General features: G+C 43.7%; 1 protein-coding gene across 1 annotated transcript; it reads right to left on the bottom strand.

Moving 5' to 3' along the window:
• Positions 1 to 267: 267 nt before the first annotated feature.
• Positions 268 to 9,764, bottom strand: ESD (esterase D; the record flags this gene model as incomplete). The annotated part of the gene is made up of 8 exons (XM_079537000.1): positions 268 to 481; positions 2,468 to 2,635; positions 3,626 to 3,724; positions 5,357 to 5,476; positions 5,734 to 5,858; positions 8,428 to 8,526; positions 8,707 to 8,795; positions 9,697 to 9,764. The coding sequence occupies 8 exons, from the start codon at positions 9,762 to 9,764 to the stop codon at positions 401 to 403; spliced, it is 849 nt and encodes a 282-aa protein (XP_079393126.1). The 3' UTR covers positions 268 to 400.
• Between the last annotated feature and the right edge of the window lie 6,995 nt (positions 9,765 to 16,759).

The raw sequence follows: 16,759 nt of genomic DNA, 5'->3' as shown, positions 1-16,759 counted from the left end.
TAATTAAGCACCTTGACTGGTTGTGGCACTAATTGATGAAATGAACGCAGGTTTTCCATTAGCGGAAGAGGCATACTGTTATTCACTGCCTTTGTCTAAGATGTGCTAGAAACAGGCCTGAGTCCCAAATACTTACATTTGTCTTATTAAGATCTAATTAGCTCACCTGCTAATCTTCTTCCTGACCCACAATGCACATTCACCTACATGGTGTTAAACTTTCAAGCATGCAAGAATATTCAAGATACTTTGAACATCAAATTAAGTGGGACTTTTATTGTATTAGCAGTGTAATCAGAAGAGCTGTATTCTACAGATGCTGCTTCAATACATGATTTCTGTACTGTTCAGCTGGATCCTTTGCCTCCCGCTGGTCAGACAGCACTCCCATTTCTGTAGTTCAAGCATTAAGGAACTTTGCATGGTGCTTGATGTGGTCATTGATAAACGTAGCAATGAAAAAATAGCTGTGATCATAGCCCTAGAAGAACAACAACGAAGAAATCAGCAAATGCGTATAGCTCACGACAAAGCAATCATGCTACACTGTCTTGTCAAGAAGTTAGTATCTCTTGTGTTTTCATCTGTTTTAAGAAATCAAAAAAGACATAAATGTAAAATTGTCAGGGGGAAGTTCTTTACTATGAGAGTGGTGAGGTGCTGGCACAGGCTGCCCAGAGAGGCTGTGGATGCTCCGTCCCTGGAGGTGTTCAAGGCCAGGTTGGATGGGGCCCTGGGCAGCCTGGTCTGGTATTAAATGGGGAGGTTGGTGGCCCTGCATGTGGCAGGGGATTGGAGCTTCATGATCCTTGAGGTCCCTTCCAACCCTGGCCATTCTGTGATTCTGCAAAGCACACCTAACAAGTCAAGTATAGAAGAGCTCTAGGAAGATGAGCAAACAGCGTGCACCTTCACCTGCCCTAATCCGGGTGTGCAAGTTAGAGGTGGGTTGGGTTTGTGATCTTAAGGAACGTGGGCCTGACAAAAATAAGAGCGAGGACCCTGAACTTCAGAAAAGTGCAATTCTGTTTGTTTAAGGAATTACTGGATGGAATTCCATGGGAAACTGTCCTTAGGGATGGACGAATGGAACAGAGCTGTCAGCTCCTGAGGGACACCTTTCTGAGAGTGCAGGAGCTTTCCATCTCTGAAAACCAAGCAGACGATGAAGGAAATGGGCACTGCTGAGGGAAAAGAAGGAAAATTATAGGCAATGAAAGCCAGGATGGGTGGGCCTGGGAAAAATACAGGGATGCCATCTGGATACGTAAGGATAGGATCGGGAAAGCCCAGGCACAGACGAAAGTGAATATGGTGAGGGATGTGAAAAATAACAAGAAGGGCTGCTACAGGTATAATGGCCAGCTGAGGAAGGCCCAGGGGAGTCTACCTCCTCTGGTAAGTGAGAAGGGACAGCTGGCAACAACGGACATGGAAACTGCTGAAGTATTCAATGCGTTCTTTGCCCCAGACGTCACTGACAACCTTCCCACACCTCCTGCATCCCTGAACCTCTAGGCAGGGGTATGGGAACAAAACTGAGACCGCCTCACGAGGCTGAAAATGTATGGTTGCCCAGAGAAGCTGTGGGTGCTCCATCCCTGGAGGCACTCAAGGTCAGGTTGGATGGGGCCCTGGGCAGCCTGAGCTGCTGGGTGGCACTGCCCATGGGCAGGGGTTGGGACTGGGTGGGCTTTAAGGTCCCCTCCAACCTGAGCCATTCTGTGAACAGCAGCATCAGCTACAGAGCAGGATGCAATATGAGAGAACAGTTCCCCTCACTGGTATTGTCCTAGTGCTAAATACGGGCTGTGACCTCATATCTTAAGTCTGAAGAGCTAACATAGCTCTTTTGCTATGTTAAAATAATAAAGAAACCTCTGAACTGTTCCCTTTCTGTCAGCACCAAATAGACCTTGTGGCACAGGGCTGTATAAAAGCCCTAGTGATAAACCAAAGAGGACAATCTTCAAGCTGTGGGGCGGCCTGCTTACAAAGACTCTATTGCTCTCATTGCGTTGCTGTTTTGGGTCACTGCACTGTAGGTCTTCAAATGAATTTGATATTTCAAGCAACTCCATACCTCTCCTGTTGTACACTAACACTCGCATGCTAAATCACAAAGCTGAATGCAACACCCACAGCACAAATAAGGAATCCTGCAAAAACACAGCTGTCGCGTTGCTTTTACAGTGACTGTGCTTAGTACAGTCATTAATGCCGCCTCTGCAGCTTATCACTGGCAGGCTTAAGAGCAGCCAGCGATACCAGCACCAGATCCGTTTGGGAAGAGTGCGCTTATGACCCCACCTAGTGGAACAAGGCAGCAAAAACTGAAACGTCTTTTCCTCAGCCAGGGGCAGACTGACAGGTCAATAAACGCCCGCCCAGTGACAAACTACCTGCTGTGCACACACCCAACTCACACAGCATCTACCCAACAGCAGGGTCTGCGGAAGCAACTTGCCTGCTGCAGTCTGAAGACTACTGGGATTTTCCTCTCTGTGCAGGCGGCGATGAAGTTATCTGGCAGTAGCTGGCCTGCTGATAGGAACTGATCTTCTTTGCCTTGATCAATCAGGATGTCCAGGTGAGAGTCTGGGTAGGACTTCACAAGCTGTGTAGCATCGTATGCCTGCAGAAGTAAAAGGGAGGCAATGCTCACGTATGTGTGTTAGAATGGACTGAATTCACTGACTGTGAGAAAACAATGGTAAGTGCAGAGTGCTGTGTTACACTGATCAAGACATCAAATTATAACTTGGAAGAGCAATCAGGCCCTTATGCACTACCCTGTCACTATACAGTGGTGGAACAAAAACAAAAAACGTGTGTTCAATGACAGAACAAGCCAGAGTGGTAGTATGGGTCCATTCTATGGCTTATGCTAACTACAGAAGTGTTTTCAGCAGATCCTCTGAACTAGGCACCTGATTTACAACATCTGGTCCTGCAGCAGGACAGCACAACGACGTATGCCCAAATAACACAGCAACAAATATATTCGTGTGCTTGTAGCTTAGCAATTCTTATAAGATTGTTTTTATTTCTAAATTAGGGACCTAGAGCTAAAAACCAAACTCCTGGTTTAATCATGTTCTGTGGGATATCAATTTCCAAGTACCAAAGGGCTTCTCTGCAACTGCCTCTGCCAGGCTGCTCCTGCAGATACCATGAGGCTCATCAGACCCTGACCACGCTGTAGCACTGTCTTTCTTTTCAGGCTACCACAAGTTCTGAACACTGAAAACTGTGTTTTGGAGTGACAGACCATAGAGGGTCATTTAAAATTCTTAAACTCGTTAAATATTCTCATTACTTCCGTGTATTACAGAAAGTCTCAGACTGCCCTTAATTCTTCTTAGCCTGTATTCTAAGACCTTCATAAAACATTTAGTCAGTTTGATGAGAGCTTTCTGTCTCGTTTGTCACAAGCACCACCAGGCAACAGCAAGACACACCCAGCAGAACTGTGCAGTGTGCTGTGCATACTCTTAAGCATGGATATAAAACAACACCATCAGCTCCTGGGCAACTCAAGAGTTTTGTTCCAGACATCTGCTGCAATGTAAGCACAGATCACTCATTCACGCATTAGTGAAGGCCTGCAAGTTGCAGCACATACCTCCCATTTGCTTACATCTGATCCCAGATATCCACCAAGGGCTTTCTTGCCCCACTGGCACTGCATAGGGTTGCAGATAGGAGAAAAAGCCGACACAGACTGTGTGGAAAGAGAGCATGAAAAAACAAAACATAACAGGAATTACCAAAAGCAATTTCTGATAACAATCAAACTGACAGAAAGCACTGCCAGAACTCTGACTCTGCCACCAGCCCTTTAATCTAAGTGCCATAACTATTACCCTATTTCCCTATTCTGGGCAGCCTGGTCTGGTGGTTGGAGACCCTGCACATAGCAGGGGGTTGAAACCAGATGATCGCTGTGGTCCTTTTCAACCCAGGCCGTTCTATGATTCTGTTATTTGCTCTCCCTAGAGCCACAATGTTCACTTTCCTTTTTGCACATGAGCCAAGCTTCAAAATGAAGGGTTAGCCACCCCATTCCATTGTATGCTGGATGTTGGACGTTGTCTTGAATTTCTTAAGCAGCTGATAAGCCTGTTGTGCATGGTGAGAGCATGGAACTATCTCACCTCCAACTCCATTCGGGAACATAGGAAAGGCCTGAGGCATGGAGCTCAGCCTGTCTGAGCCTGCAGCAGCGTCTCCTGAATTTAGCTAACTTAACTGAAGGATTAGGAGTCAGGAAACACGCATTTCAGAGCACAGGTGCCAGGGAGAAAAGTCCAACCTCTATTTTTTACATTCTTCTTTCAGATCTGTCCCTAGGCCCATCAATATTTCAACTCTTATGCCCTGCAAGAAATAGCAACCAACTATTTGAGCCATGGGCAGTTTCTTGAATTCTGGCATTTTCAGTAGTGTTTATTTCTTTTCGATAACACAATGAGTATTTGAGTGCCAATAGTGAAAACAAATTTCTGAACTACTGGCTCCACAAGATAAAGACAGAGCCAGTAAATTGCCAGCAAACAGCAATGCCTGATTCTCCTTCAGAAACACCCAATGTAAGCATATCTCCAAAGAGAGCAATGAAGTTTCCCTCATGGGTATAAAAGGCAAATATGTTCCTGTCTATGTGATTTACCTTACAGTAGAAGAGGAATGCAACTTCAGATACCTCGTCCACTTGAAAATAAATAAAATCAATCTTTAAGAAAGATGTTGCTCAGAGAGGTTGTGGATGCCCCATCCCTGGAGGCATTCAAGGCCAGGCTGGATGTGGCTCTGGGCAGCCTGGTCTGCTGGTTGGTGACCCTGCACATAGCAGGGGGTTGAAACTGGATGCTCATTGTGGTCCTTTTCAACCCGGGCCATTCTGTGATTCTACACATATGAAATTATATCTTTGTAAATATATTTTGCTGATGACTCACTGATGATGTCTGTATGCCCAAAGACAGGATTTGAAAAGATATGGCAAATTGCACATCAGATTTCTAGACAATATTAGCAGCAGGAATTAACTGCAGACTAAAAAGAACCTGTTTATATTTACTTATTGGAAAACCTGAGCATTTTCAAAAAGAAACCAAACTTTTCCTACCTTTTAAAACATTCCTTTTTAATTTTGCTATCAAATACAAATTCCAGAGCAGTGTTTCTGGCAATCTTCTATATTCTCATAGTAGGTATCAGTGAAATTCTACAGCTAAAGGAGTGTGTATGTTTAACACTGTTACAGAACTTGGTGTTATGTTTTATTTCTTTACTCCTGTAGAGAATCTGTATTAGCCTGAGCATTCCTAGTATAGCATGTATGATATCTTACTTTGTACTTTCCGGGATTCTTCAGAGCAAGAATGAGAGCTCCATGACCTCCCATGGAATGCCCAAAAACAGACATCCGTTCAGGGTTGGTTGGAAAATTGGCATTTATCAGTTTAGGTAACTGTAAAGGAAGAGTGGAATAAAAACATTAAAACAACTTCTGTATCTTTAGACAGAGAAGCATCTGATGAACTGACACATTTTAATGCCAGGAAGACACTGAAACCAAAGGCACATCTTTGGTTCTAGTCTAACATTTACCATCATGGTCTGAAACCAAGTCTGACAGACTGTAAAACCAAAAGGAAACATTTCATCTACCAGCATTTTTTCCTGCAGCTTCACCAACAATACCACTATAACCTGGCAACAAGTTACCTCATCTCTCACGTAGGAGTACATCCTATAGTTTGTTTTCCAAGGATCTTCAGTAGCATCCACATAAAAACCAGCACCGGTACCAAAATCCCAGCTTTCATCTTCTCCTTCAATATTGCAGCCACCTATCATGAAAACAGATTCTATCCTTAATATGTCACCACTATCAGATGTTCAGAGTAAGAGAATCTGTCACCCAAGTCAGAGACCCTGGACATTAGTTTCTCAATCAATGTATCTCTACCCCTCCAATCAGTAGGACAGCTCAGATTTTCACTCATTAATACAGTATTTTGAAGCATGCACACCTCCTCTTCTAAGACTGCAGCATAATAACACTGGCCCCCACTCCCCCCTTTTTTTCTTCCCCCCCAAGCACACAGCTCCCCTTTTTTTCAGTGCCCTGCACACTGTAACTGCCCATCAAACTTCTGTCACTCCTCTGAATAATTGCAGGATTGTGTTAGGGGAGTCAACTCTTTGAAAGGGTAGATAACTGCAGGACAAGGGGAAATGGTTTTAAGTTGAGGGAGGGGAGATTTAGGTTGGATGTCATGGGGAAGTTCTTTACAAAGAGAGTGGTGAGGTGCTGGAACAGGCTGCCCAGAGAGGCTGTGGATGCTCATTCCTAAAGGTGTTCAAGGCCAGGTTGGATGGGGCCCTGGGCAGCCTGGTCCAGTATTAAATGTGGAGGTTGGTGGCCCTGCATGTGGCAGGGGGTTGGAGATTCATGATCCTTGAGGTCCCTTTCAATCCAAGCCATTCTGTGATTCTGTATCCTCTTTTCCAAAGTTACACTTTCAAACTGAATTTGCAGATGTCTCCTTGAAAGTCAGTACACCCCATCTCAAACTCTCCCTTTGATTAGCTGTGATTTTCGAGCCTAGTTTTCAGAACAGAATGTAATATTTCAAGCTATATGTGACAGGAAATAATGACCTCCCTTTCTCAAAGATGTTCCCAGTTTTTGCAATTCAACATTATGTGGGCTTTTACCACTGTCAGATCACACTACAAACCCACGTGTAATCCCCGTGACAATCCTTGCCAATTTGTGCAGATACCTGCCACCTCCCCACAGCATGCACATTTTTGCAAGGATCAAAGCTGAGTTTGCTCCAGAGAAGTGCCTTTGAACACTGAGTGATTTTCTAAATTAAAAGCCCAGCAGTGGCAGGGACTGTGGGTGCTCATACAACTTGCTGGATATGAAGTCTTATCTTCAGTCCCTCAGGAATAGTCAGAAATTCCAAGTCTTGCCACTCAATGAAGGCAACAGTGATTCTGGTAAAAGAAACTTATGAGAAACCCTGGAAAAATAAATTAGAAAAGGAACCAAAGCCCATTTGGTTCAGCTAATCTGTCTGGAAAAACAAACCGCTACAAAGAAAGGAAGGTACATTGTAACAGAGCAGGGCAGAGGGGCTGTAACTACAGGTAGCTCAGGTTTTTGTGTTGGAAAGCTTTTTCTGATCTGACACAACTTCAAAACTAAGGTACAAAATGTCTTCTGGAAAGCACATCACTCTCTTCCCCTAACACCTGCGTTGAGATCTGACATGCTAACTCTGGGGAGACAACAAAGGTGGCACTTTTCTGATACAGCACTCCTGAGGCTTGAGCAGAACCTGATAAACACTGAATGTTGTATGCTGTGTCCCCACAAGACTGGATTTCAAGTAACTGCAGATCCACCACACAAGTCTCCCATATCACACACAAGCTCAACCTTACACAGACAACAGCACATCGTTTCAAAAAGCCATTTCACGAGCAGTCTGTTGCAGGTGCACAGAAGCAAGCTCTGGTTTGCTTGTAGCTTTTTTAGACAGCAAAACCCTCAGGAGACATTTACTTAATAGCCTACACAAGACAGTATACACTAACAAGTAAATATGATAGCTTTGTGTGACAGTACAGGTAGGTTTTCTCATTTGTTTGGTTCTTTAAGCCCCAGCAAGCCACAAAGTACAAGCACTTCTGGTAACACATGCCTCTTCGCTGTCTATCTTTTCCCTCTCTTCATTTTTGCTCAGTTCAATGGCCCCTTTGCTCTAGTTGTAGTGCCAACAATTAAGAGTTTCAAATGCAAAGCTTTTAGCAGCATGCTATTAAGCAGGCATGTATTAACCCCATCTAGGCTGGAACCAGGACTTGGCGTGCAGCATGGTGCTAGCTCAAGGCATGGCAGATAAGCTTAAGGGTTCTGAGACATTGGCTGAACACAGTTCTGTAAACAGAGAAAACCATGCAGCCACGCTTTCCACAGTGATAAAAGAATTTGAGAACAGGTTTCAAGATAGCCAAAAAACCCACCAATTTTCTGGTTTATTTGTGGCCCCATTTGCAGTCCACATAAATACATTACTTGTGAATTTTCAAATGGAATATAATGAGAGAAGAAAGAGAGAGAAATACCCCTGACTTCACAGTCACACCTCATTCATGTTGAGCAGCCTTCACAGATGCAGTCCTAGGCAACTCTTCACTCAGTGCAGCCCAAGCAAACCAAACAGCTGGACACCCATGCTATTAAGAACACTGATGACTTAATCCAGCTAATGGAAATCTGCCATTCATGCGGGCAACATACTTTGTAGCAAACAGCAGTGCTTCACTCTTTTGACAATAAATACAGCAGAATTCATTCTGAGGGCTGAATTCTCTTCTGTCCTATAATTTGTGAAAACTTACGTGGGCTTGTGTCTGGTGCAACTACAATAAGGCCATGCTCAGCTGCAGCTTGCTGAAAACCTGCTTTTGTTATAAAATTCTGCTCTGTGCAAGTTAACCCTAGAAGAAAGAAAAAATACGTTTTGTTACACATTGCCCATAGCATTTCAATTTCCAAAATCCTTCTGACTTTAGAAAAGTTTCTAAAAAATAGAAGGGATTCCTATTGCCATAAACATGCAGGCCACAGTAGCTTAAATATGTTGAAGGTTATCTCTCTAAAATCCTAATGTTACTTACCTGAGAGCCAGTACAGCACAGGACACTTTCCAGTTTCTGCTTTTGGAGGCAAGTAGATTCCAAATCTCATTTTGCATTTTAGCTCTGTGCTGTAGCAATAAAACAGTCCTTATTATCAGCAGTATGCCATTAGCAAGGTTGATAACATCAAGAAAGCAGAATCAGTGCATTTCATTCAAAGACAGAAATGAAAAAACGAATGCCTCTCTGTTCACCTCCATCAAACAGTGAGAACACATCCCTTTTGCCTCTCTGCTCACAGCACTCTGTAAGAGTGCATGGAAGGAAAATACCCAGTAGAGGGAACTGAACTTTGTACAGACAGTGACAACTCCAGTAATGGAGCTCAAACTTTGGATTTCTTCCTGGCAGCTGGTGAAATGGTGTTTTGCCTTTTTGTTCTGTACTACATGGTGGAAGAGATCTTAGAAATTCACATTCATAGGCTGCACTACTTCAGAAGTCTACGGAATTGTCTGGATATCCTTATAATTGTGCTCTACATGGCAACGATAGGAATGAGCATCTACGGGACGTCAACTGTTGATATGCTCCTGAAGGAGCTACTAGAAGATCAGGATTCACTCCCCAATTTTGAACCCTTGGAATACTGGCAAATACAATTCAACAACATTGCTGAAGTCACTGTGTTTTTTGTCTGGATTCAGCTTTTCAAGTTTGTTAACTTCAACAGAAGATGAGTCAGTTGTTCACAACCATGTCTCACTGTGTCAAAGATGTCATTGGCTTTGCAATTATGTTTTTCATACACCGATTTCCCTTCTCAGGTCGGCAGCATTTCAGTACAGTAAACACGTTAAACATTAGCAGAGGAATACAGGAAGGCAGACAAAACTATAGGCAACATCCCCTGCTGAAATACAGCTGTTAGTGAGAACACACAGTTTGCCTGCAGACCAAGGACATGGGCAGCAATGAGATCCATTCGCTGCCCTAATGAACACCTTGGTTTACTTCTGTAATGTTTACCTGTCGTGTTCAAACACCTTCTGGAAACCCTCAAAGCATTTGTTGCTAGAAACCTGTTTCAGTGCCATGGTCTTAACTGTCAAAAGAAAAAGGAGCAAGTTAAATCTGAAAATAAAGCATTCCAGGCCTTGGCTCATACTAAAGTTACAGGAGCTGAGTAAACAAACATAACCCCCCATCCCTGGAGGCATTCAAGGCCAGGGTGGATGCGGCTCTGGGCAGCCTGGTCTGCTGGTTGGTGACCCTGCACATGGCAGGGGGTTGGAACTCGATGATCATTGTGGTCCTTTTCCACCCAGGCCATTCTGTGATCCTTCCATGAACTTAAAGCATCTTTAGTACCACGGTCTCTTCCGAAGATTCTCTCACAAACCCTTTCCTGACCTCTCATAACTTCCTATTTCCAGCTTTATTTACCTTTTTTTTCGTGTTATTTATTTACACTGAGGGTCGCTCCCACCGCCCCACAAAAAAAAAAAAAGCAACCACAAACTGAGCAACGCCAGAGCGCGTCCTCAGCGTCCAAAGGGCAGCGCTCGGCCCCAGAACGCACCACGACAGGAGAACCGGCCCGCCAGGCCCGTGTGTTTTCCTTTACGAGCCCCGAGGGGCTGGACTTCCTGAAGGAAGCCGCAAGGCCCGCTGCCGAGCACAGCCGCAGGCAGCAGTCGCTCCCTTCTGTCCCTCCGTCCCTCCGTAGCCGAGCTGGAAAGCCCGCACGGCGCCGCCGCGGCCCCCTAGAGCCTCCTAGACCCTCCCCCCGCCCTGGCGGCCCCGCGCCCCACTCCCTTACCTCAGAGGAGCGGGGGGCCGAGAGGCGCAGCCAGCGAAGGAAGGGGCGGCTCCTGGGCGGGCGCGATCTCCCGTTGCCCCGCCTGCACGCTGGTTCACGCCCCTCATGTGGCTCGCGTTGCGGTCTCTCACCGCCCTCGCTGTAAGGTATTCCTTATGTCCGAGCTAAATCTGCCCTCTTTGAGGTTGAAGCCATTCCCCCTTGCTCTGTCACAACAGACGCTGTCTGTCCCCTTCTTTCCTGTAGCTCCCCTTTAGATACTGAGAAGCTGCTCTCAGGCCATCTCAGAGCCTTCTCCAGGCTGAACGGCCCCGGCTCTCAGCCTGTCCTCGCAGGAGGGGGGTTCGATCTCTCAGATAACTTCATTAAGTCTGAAATATTTTACCTCTATCGTGCTTTCTGTCAGCTTGGAGATCACATGCACACACACACACACACACACACACACACACACAGAGGGTATTTGACATTACTTTTATCTGTTCATATTTCAAATTACTCTAAATTATTCCCACCTCTTACCGTTAATAGGTCATGTTATTATTTTTTTTAATTTGCAATTAAACATGCACGTCAAATACTAAAAAACAAGGTCCTCAGGAAAGCCTGCTTGCTCTATTTAGTCTTCTAGCACAGACTTTATTAGCAGTGATTATTTTTGCCCATGGCACTTTGAAGTCTGATCATCTGTTACTTTGTCGATGTGACAATTCTTCTCTATTTATAATCCCTCGTTTTAACAACACAGAGTACTGCCAACTTTGTCCTCCCATTACTTTTTGCTCTTCTCAGCAGAGCTGATAAATCCATCTGTATTGCAGCTGCTGGACCTTGGACCTTGGCTACTCATTCCACATTCACAATTGCTTTTCCAGTCCTGTCTTTGTACATTGATATATCTCATCCAAATCTGTATCTGAACTGTCTGAACTTCCTTCTCAGTTTTTCTTTTGCAAGCTGGACTTAGCTTGCCTTTAAGGAAATTAACAGTTCTTCATTAGCATTTCTACAACACTCTCTCCTTTTCTTTTTCCTTCTCTATCTGTGCATGTTTTGTTAGTTTTTTAATGCCCTCATCTTGTTACCAAGGTATTGCCCAGTTAGTTTGTTACTTGATCCAAACTTCAGCCAGGCTATTTTCTTTCCCATATATATAGTCAGCAGTCATTACATACATCTCATTTTGGATGGTATCTGCAGCTTGTTTTTAGCTATTTCTCTCTTGGCAGTACAAAACCTGCCTATTTCAGCACTGATGCTGATAAGATTTTGATTTCCTATCCAAGTCTCTTAGATAACCTCCATTCAATTTGTTCCCATTTCAGAGTGATATATTCAGAAGCATCCAACTGGCAGCCCACTGATGAGCTTACCTGACCTCTCCCATCCCCCTGACGTCAGGACTTTATTATTTTGTATGTCTTTTCAGACAGAAATAACCCCCTAGGCCAATAATGCATTGCAGCCCTCCAGAGGACCGTTTTCATGACATGCAGCTGAGTGTGTGCTGGGTCTGAGAACTCGTAAAGTGGAAAACACACCAGGATAATTTGGTGAACAGAGCTGCCAAACTGGTGCAGTCTGTTCTGTGCTCTTTGTACAAATCTTGTTAGTACCCTAGGTTATGCACATTTGTTTAACCCCAATGCAGTTTCTGTATCTTTAGGGACTGTGCCCGACAGTGCCTGCAGCTGTCACCACTGAACTGATTTTGGTATCGTTCTGTGTTTCATTTCAGACTATCTATAAAAGATATGAAATGGGCATCCTGTCCATCGTCAAATGGTGAAACCACAAAAATCACTTCTTCATATGGTGCAGCATGGCAAATAGTAGAAGGAAAAATATTAAAAAGATGGTCAGAAATTTGCTGTTGAGATTCTCATGGATCATGTACTCTTGCCTTATGTATTACAACTGTATTCCAAGCATAAGACATACTTTAACATATTTGCTGTATGTTCCCTCTTTCAGCACTTTCAACCATTTAATCACTGATTAATTTTGACTTTTCACCACATTCTGACTTTTCACCACATTTTGAACATACTTTTGGTACCTGTTATTATGAAATCTACCACCAGCTTCATCCCAATCAAACAAATTTGCAATAAAGATTCCAGCAAGAAACTTACACATTGTAGGCAAGCAACTCATATGCCATAAGTGTGTAGTACCAAATTCAATTCTTCCATCTTCATTTCAGTACACATGGCCATTCCCTCTGCCATGTACCTGAGTACATACTTTTCTGAGGCTTTTGTAGTGGTAGTTTGGATTAAGGATGTTAGTTGCTAATATCTTTTACCTAAGAGCTGTCAATTCCATCTCCTGCTAGAGCTTCTCACATATATATTTTTTTTCTTAGCTTTTTTGCATGTGATCTCATTATCTCTTTGTGTGAGGGCTGTGTTACACCCTCCAGAGAGCTGTTTTTGTGGCATACAGCTGCCATGAAAACAAGCAACAACACAGATATAACAATCTCATATAGCAGTTGTTCATAATTTAGTAATTTATGATAGTAGTGCCATACTTTCTAAATTGCCTTAAATTAATATCATCCTATTGGTCAACATATATGGATGTTAACAGTATTATTCCTCAGTGTATTTCAAGCTGATTGTACTGACGTATTCAAGTATTGCTTCAAGTATTCAGCTTTTCAAGACAGAAGCTTTACACAGGGAGAATTTATCTACCACTTCATTATTATTGATTTATTTTCCAATTTCCCCCTCTTTATCACATCCATCTATCTTACTTTTTGTCTAAAATAGAAGTGAGATCTCCTAAAGCTTATTTCCTTCTCTTTCCTTCCTTACTGTCAAGATTTCACCTTGGTGTAACTTGTGATGTTATTTAACTTGCCCAAGCTGTTTCTTCTCCACCAAAGCCCATTGCAGAGGCTGGAGACTAAACACCCTCAGTTATTTTATCTACTTCTATTACAGTTTTTTCCTTCTTTTCTCCATTTCTTGCTTGTATCGCTTCTTTTTTGTTCATTAGAGACTTAGTAAGGCAGTTGAGTCCATAAGTCTTTTGGTCTTGCTTGCAATGTAATGCACACAGTGTTGTAAGTGCTGTCTCCTCTTTCTGTGTTCTTTATAAGTTCCCTCATTCTATAAGAAAAAAACCAAAACACATCCAGTCTTTAGAAGGAACCGTGTTTGATTAAACAGATTAGCAAATGGAGGAGTTCCACTGGACAGCTTTGTTATCTGCCTTTGATCAAGTTACACAATCTCTTCTGTTTTCAGAGACGATTTCAAGATTGGCAATTGTGTTTTGTCACTCTGATAAGGGTATAACTCCCCCACTTCTCTAATTTAGCCATATTTTGTATTGGTGTTTCTATAGTGCTGCACAGTTGAGCTGAAATGCCCTTCTATAGCTCTGAACTGTTGTAAAGCTGGGCATATTCATGAATCATTTTGCAGAGTGGCTGCAGGAAATACATAGACAGAACATTTGCAGTTGCAGAAATAAGCTGATTGTGTTAAGCAGTTGGAAAAATGTAGTGTTTTTTTTTTTTTTTTAACTCTTTGCCTTTGGTCTGATTGGTCATTTTGAAGTGCGTAGCTTTTAAAAATGTTCAGGAAAAAGCAGTATTTTACTGCCATCAAAAACTGGGTATGGTAACACGCCTACATGGCTTTGGAACAACTAACAGAATCCCCAGCAGGAAGAAATTTATTTTAATGCCATGTATGGGTCATAAGGAAAGTATAGATAATGAAGAGAGTTAGAAAATTCCAACCATGTTTTAAGATGAAAAAGTGGAATAAGATGCTTGTGTTGTCCCAAGAGAAATTAGGGCAGAAGAGACTGGTCTTCTGAATGTCCTCATTCCATTTGATTCAGGACGACTAAGTGGAATTACAGAAAAGAACAAACAAGTGCCTTGTGTGGAGCTGGGAGACCTGGCAATGTCACTGCAAAGCCATCTCATATCATGTTTAAAAGGTCAGAACAGTCCGGGTTTATTGTTATTATTAATATTTATTTTAAAATAAGCTTTATTTTTAAGTTTTATTCTTGAGAGAGAGAAGGGAAACGTGACTCCAAATCTTCAGTAAGGCCTTTCAACAAAGAAGTTATACGGACCCTTAGCAGAGGTAAAAATGTGGCAAAACATCTCCAGAAGAGTTGTTGGGTCCCTTTGAAGCAAACAGGGTGGGTGCAGGTTCTTAGAAGGACGTGATGTGGGTAGGCCAGACAGAGGACTTGGAACTATTCAGGGTACTGTTAGGGGGAATTCATCCGGAGTCAGTCCTGAAGAGTACAGGTGCCTGGGAAGGCTGGGTGCTCCTCAAGAAGGGAGTCGTAGGAGGAGGCTGTCCCCCCTGCCACAAGGTGAGCTGGTAGGGAAGAAGGCCAATATGGATGAACAGGGAGCTTTTCCTGAGGCTCCAGGAGAAAAAGAGGGTCTACCTCCTGTGGAAGAAGGGATGGGAAACTTGGAAGGTGAACACAAAGAAGTTGTTAGGATGTGGAGGGAGAAAATTAGGATCAGGCCCAGCCAGCATGGATGTGTGAAAGACAGGTCCTGCTTGACCAACCTGATGTCTTTCTGTTACTGGGTGACCAGCCTGGTGGATGAGGGAAAAGCTGTTGATGTGGGAAAAGATGTTGATGTAGTCTACCTAGATTTCAGCAAAGCCTTTGACACTGCCTCCCACAGTATTCACCTGGGGAAGTTGGCAGACCTGTCCTGGGAAGGTACACTCTTTGCTGGGTAAAGAACTGGCTGGAGGGCTTAGAGTGGATAGTGGTGGTGAATGAAGTTAGATCCAGCTGGCAACTGGTCACGAGTGGTGTTGGGTTGGTACTGGGGCCTTCCCTGTTCAGTGTTTTTATTGATGACCTGGATAAGGGGATTAAATGCACTTTCAGTAAATTTTACAGATGATGCCAAGTTGGCAGAAAGTGTTGATCTGCATGGGGATAAGATGGCAGAGGGATCTGGATAGGCTGGATTGCTAGACTGAGGCCAATGGGATGAAGTTCAACAAGACCAAGTGTCAGGTCCTGTACTTCGGTCACAATTCCAGGCAAATCTACAGGTTTGGAGCAGAGTGACTGGAAAACAGTGTGGAAGAAATGGACCTGGGGGTGTTGGTCAGCTGAACATGAGACAGCAGTGTGCTCAGGAAGCCGAGAAGACCAATGGCATCCTGGCTTGTATCACAAATAGCGCAGCCAGCAGGAGCAGGGAGTTGATTATCTCCCTGTGCTCAGCTCTGGTGAGGCCAGACCTCTTGTGCTGTGTTCAGTTTTGGGCTCCTCACTACCATGAAGACACTGAGGCCCTGGAGTGTGTCCAGACAAGGGAACCAAAGCTAGTGAGAGGACTGGAGCGCGAGTCTTATGAGGAGTAGTGGAGGGAAGTGGGATTATTTAGTCTAGATGAGACCCAGGGGAGACATTATTACCCTCTACAACTACCTGAAAGGAGATTGTAGTGAGGTGGGGTTGGCCTCTTCTCTCAAGTAACTAGTGATAGGACTAGAGGGAATGGCTTCTAGTTGCTCCAGGAGAAGTTCAGGTTGGATATTAGGAAAAACTTTTTCTCCAAAAGAATGATCAGGCACTGGAATAGGCTGCCCAGGGAGGTGGTTGAGCTGCTATCCCTGCAAGTGGTCAAGGAACGTGTAGATGTGGTATTAAGGAACATGGTTTTGTGGACAATATTTGTAGTAGGCGGACAGTTGGACTAGACAGTCATAGAAGCCTTTGCCAGCCTTAATCATTTTATGATTCTAAGAAGGAAAATCCAGCAAACTAAAGGACTAAAAACTCGTCATCCTTACCACTGTCCATTGCAATGTTATGGAACAAATCCTCACAGAAGCCATTCCTGAGTACATGAAGAAGATGACTGGGAACAGCCAGCATGGATCTACCAAGAGCATCGCATATCTGACTTGTCTAATTACATTTTGTGATGAGAAGTCTCCCTCAGTAAACAAAGCAAGAGTAATGTCTGATGAATACTTTGCCTTCAGCAAGGACTTTGCGACAACTTCTCTTGGTCTTTTTTAAGTCAGACTGGTGAGATACAGGCTCAGTTAGTGGGTGGAAGCTTGGCTGGCTTGCTGAGCTCAGTGTATTGATCAGCAGTACAGAGTCCAGGTGGCAGAGATACCTCTCAGGGATCGATATGAAAGCCAGGACTGTTTAGTGGCTTTATTAATGACCTGGGTGATGGGATGAAGTGCAGTCTGAAATATACAGCTAAGGGGAAAAAAAAAAAAAAAAAAAAAAAAA

Source organism: Tetrao urogallus, assembly GCF_951394365.1.
Source record: "Tetrao urogallus genome assembly, chromosome: 1".
NCBI lineage: Eukaryota > Metazoa > Chordata > Aves > Galliformes > Phasianidae > Tetrao > Tetrao urogallus.
Note: the sequence above shows the minus strand (reverse complement) of the source record. Positions and strands in the feature narration are given on the sequence as shown.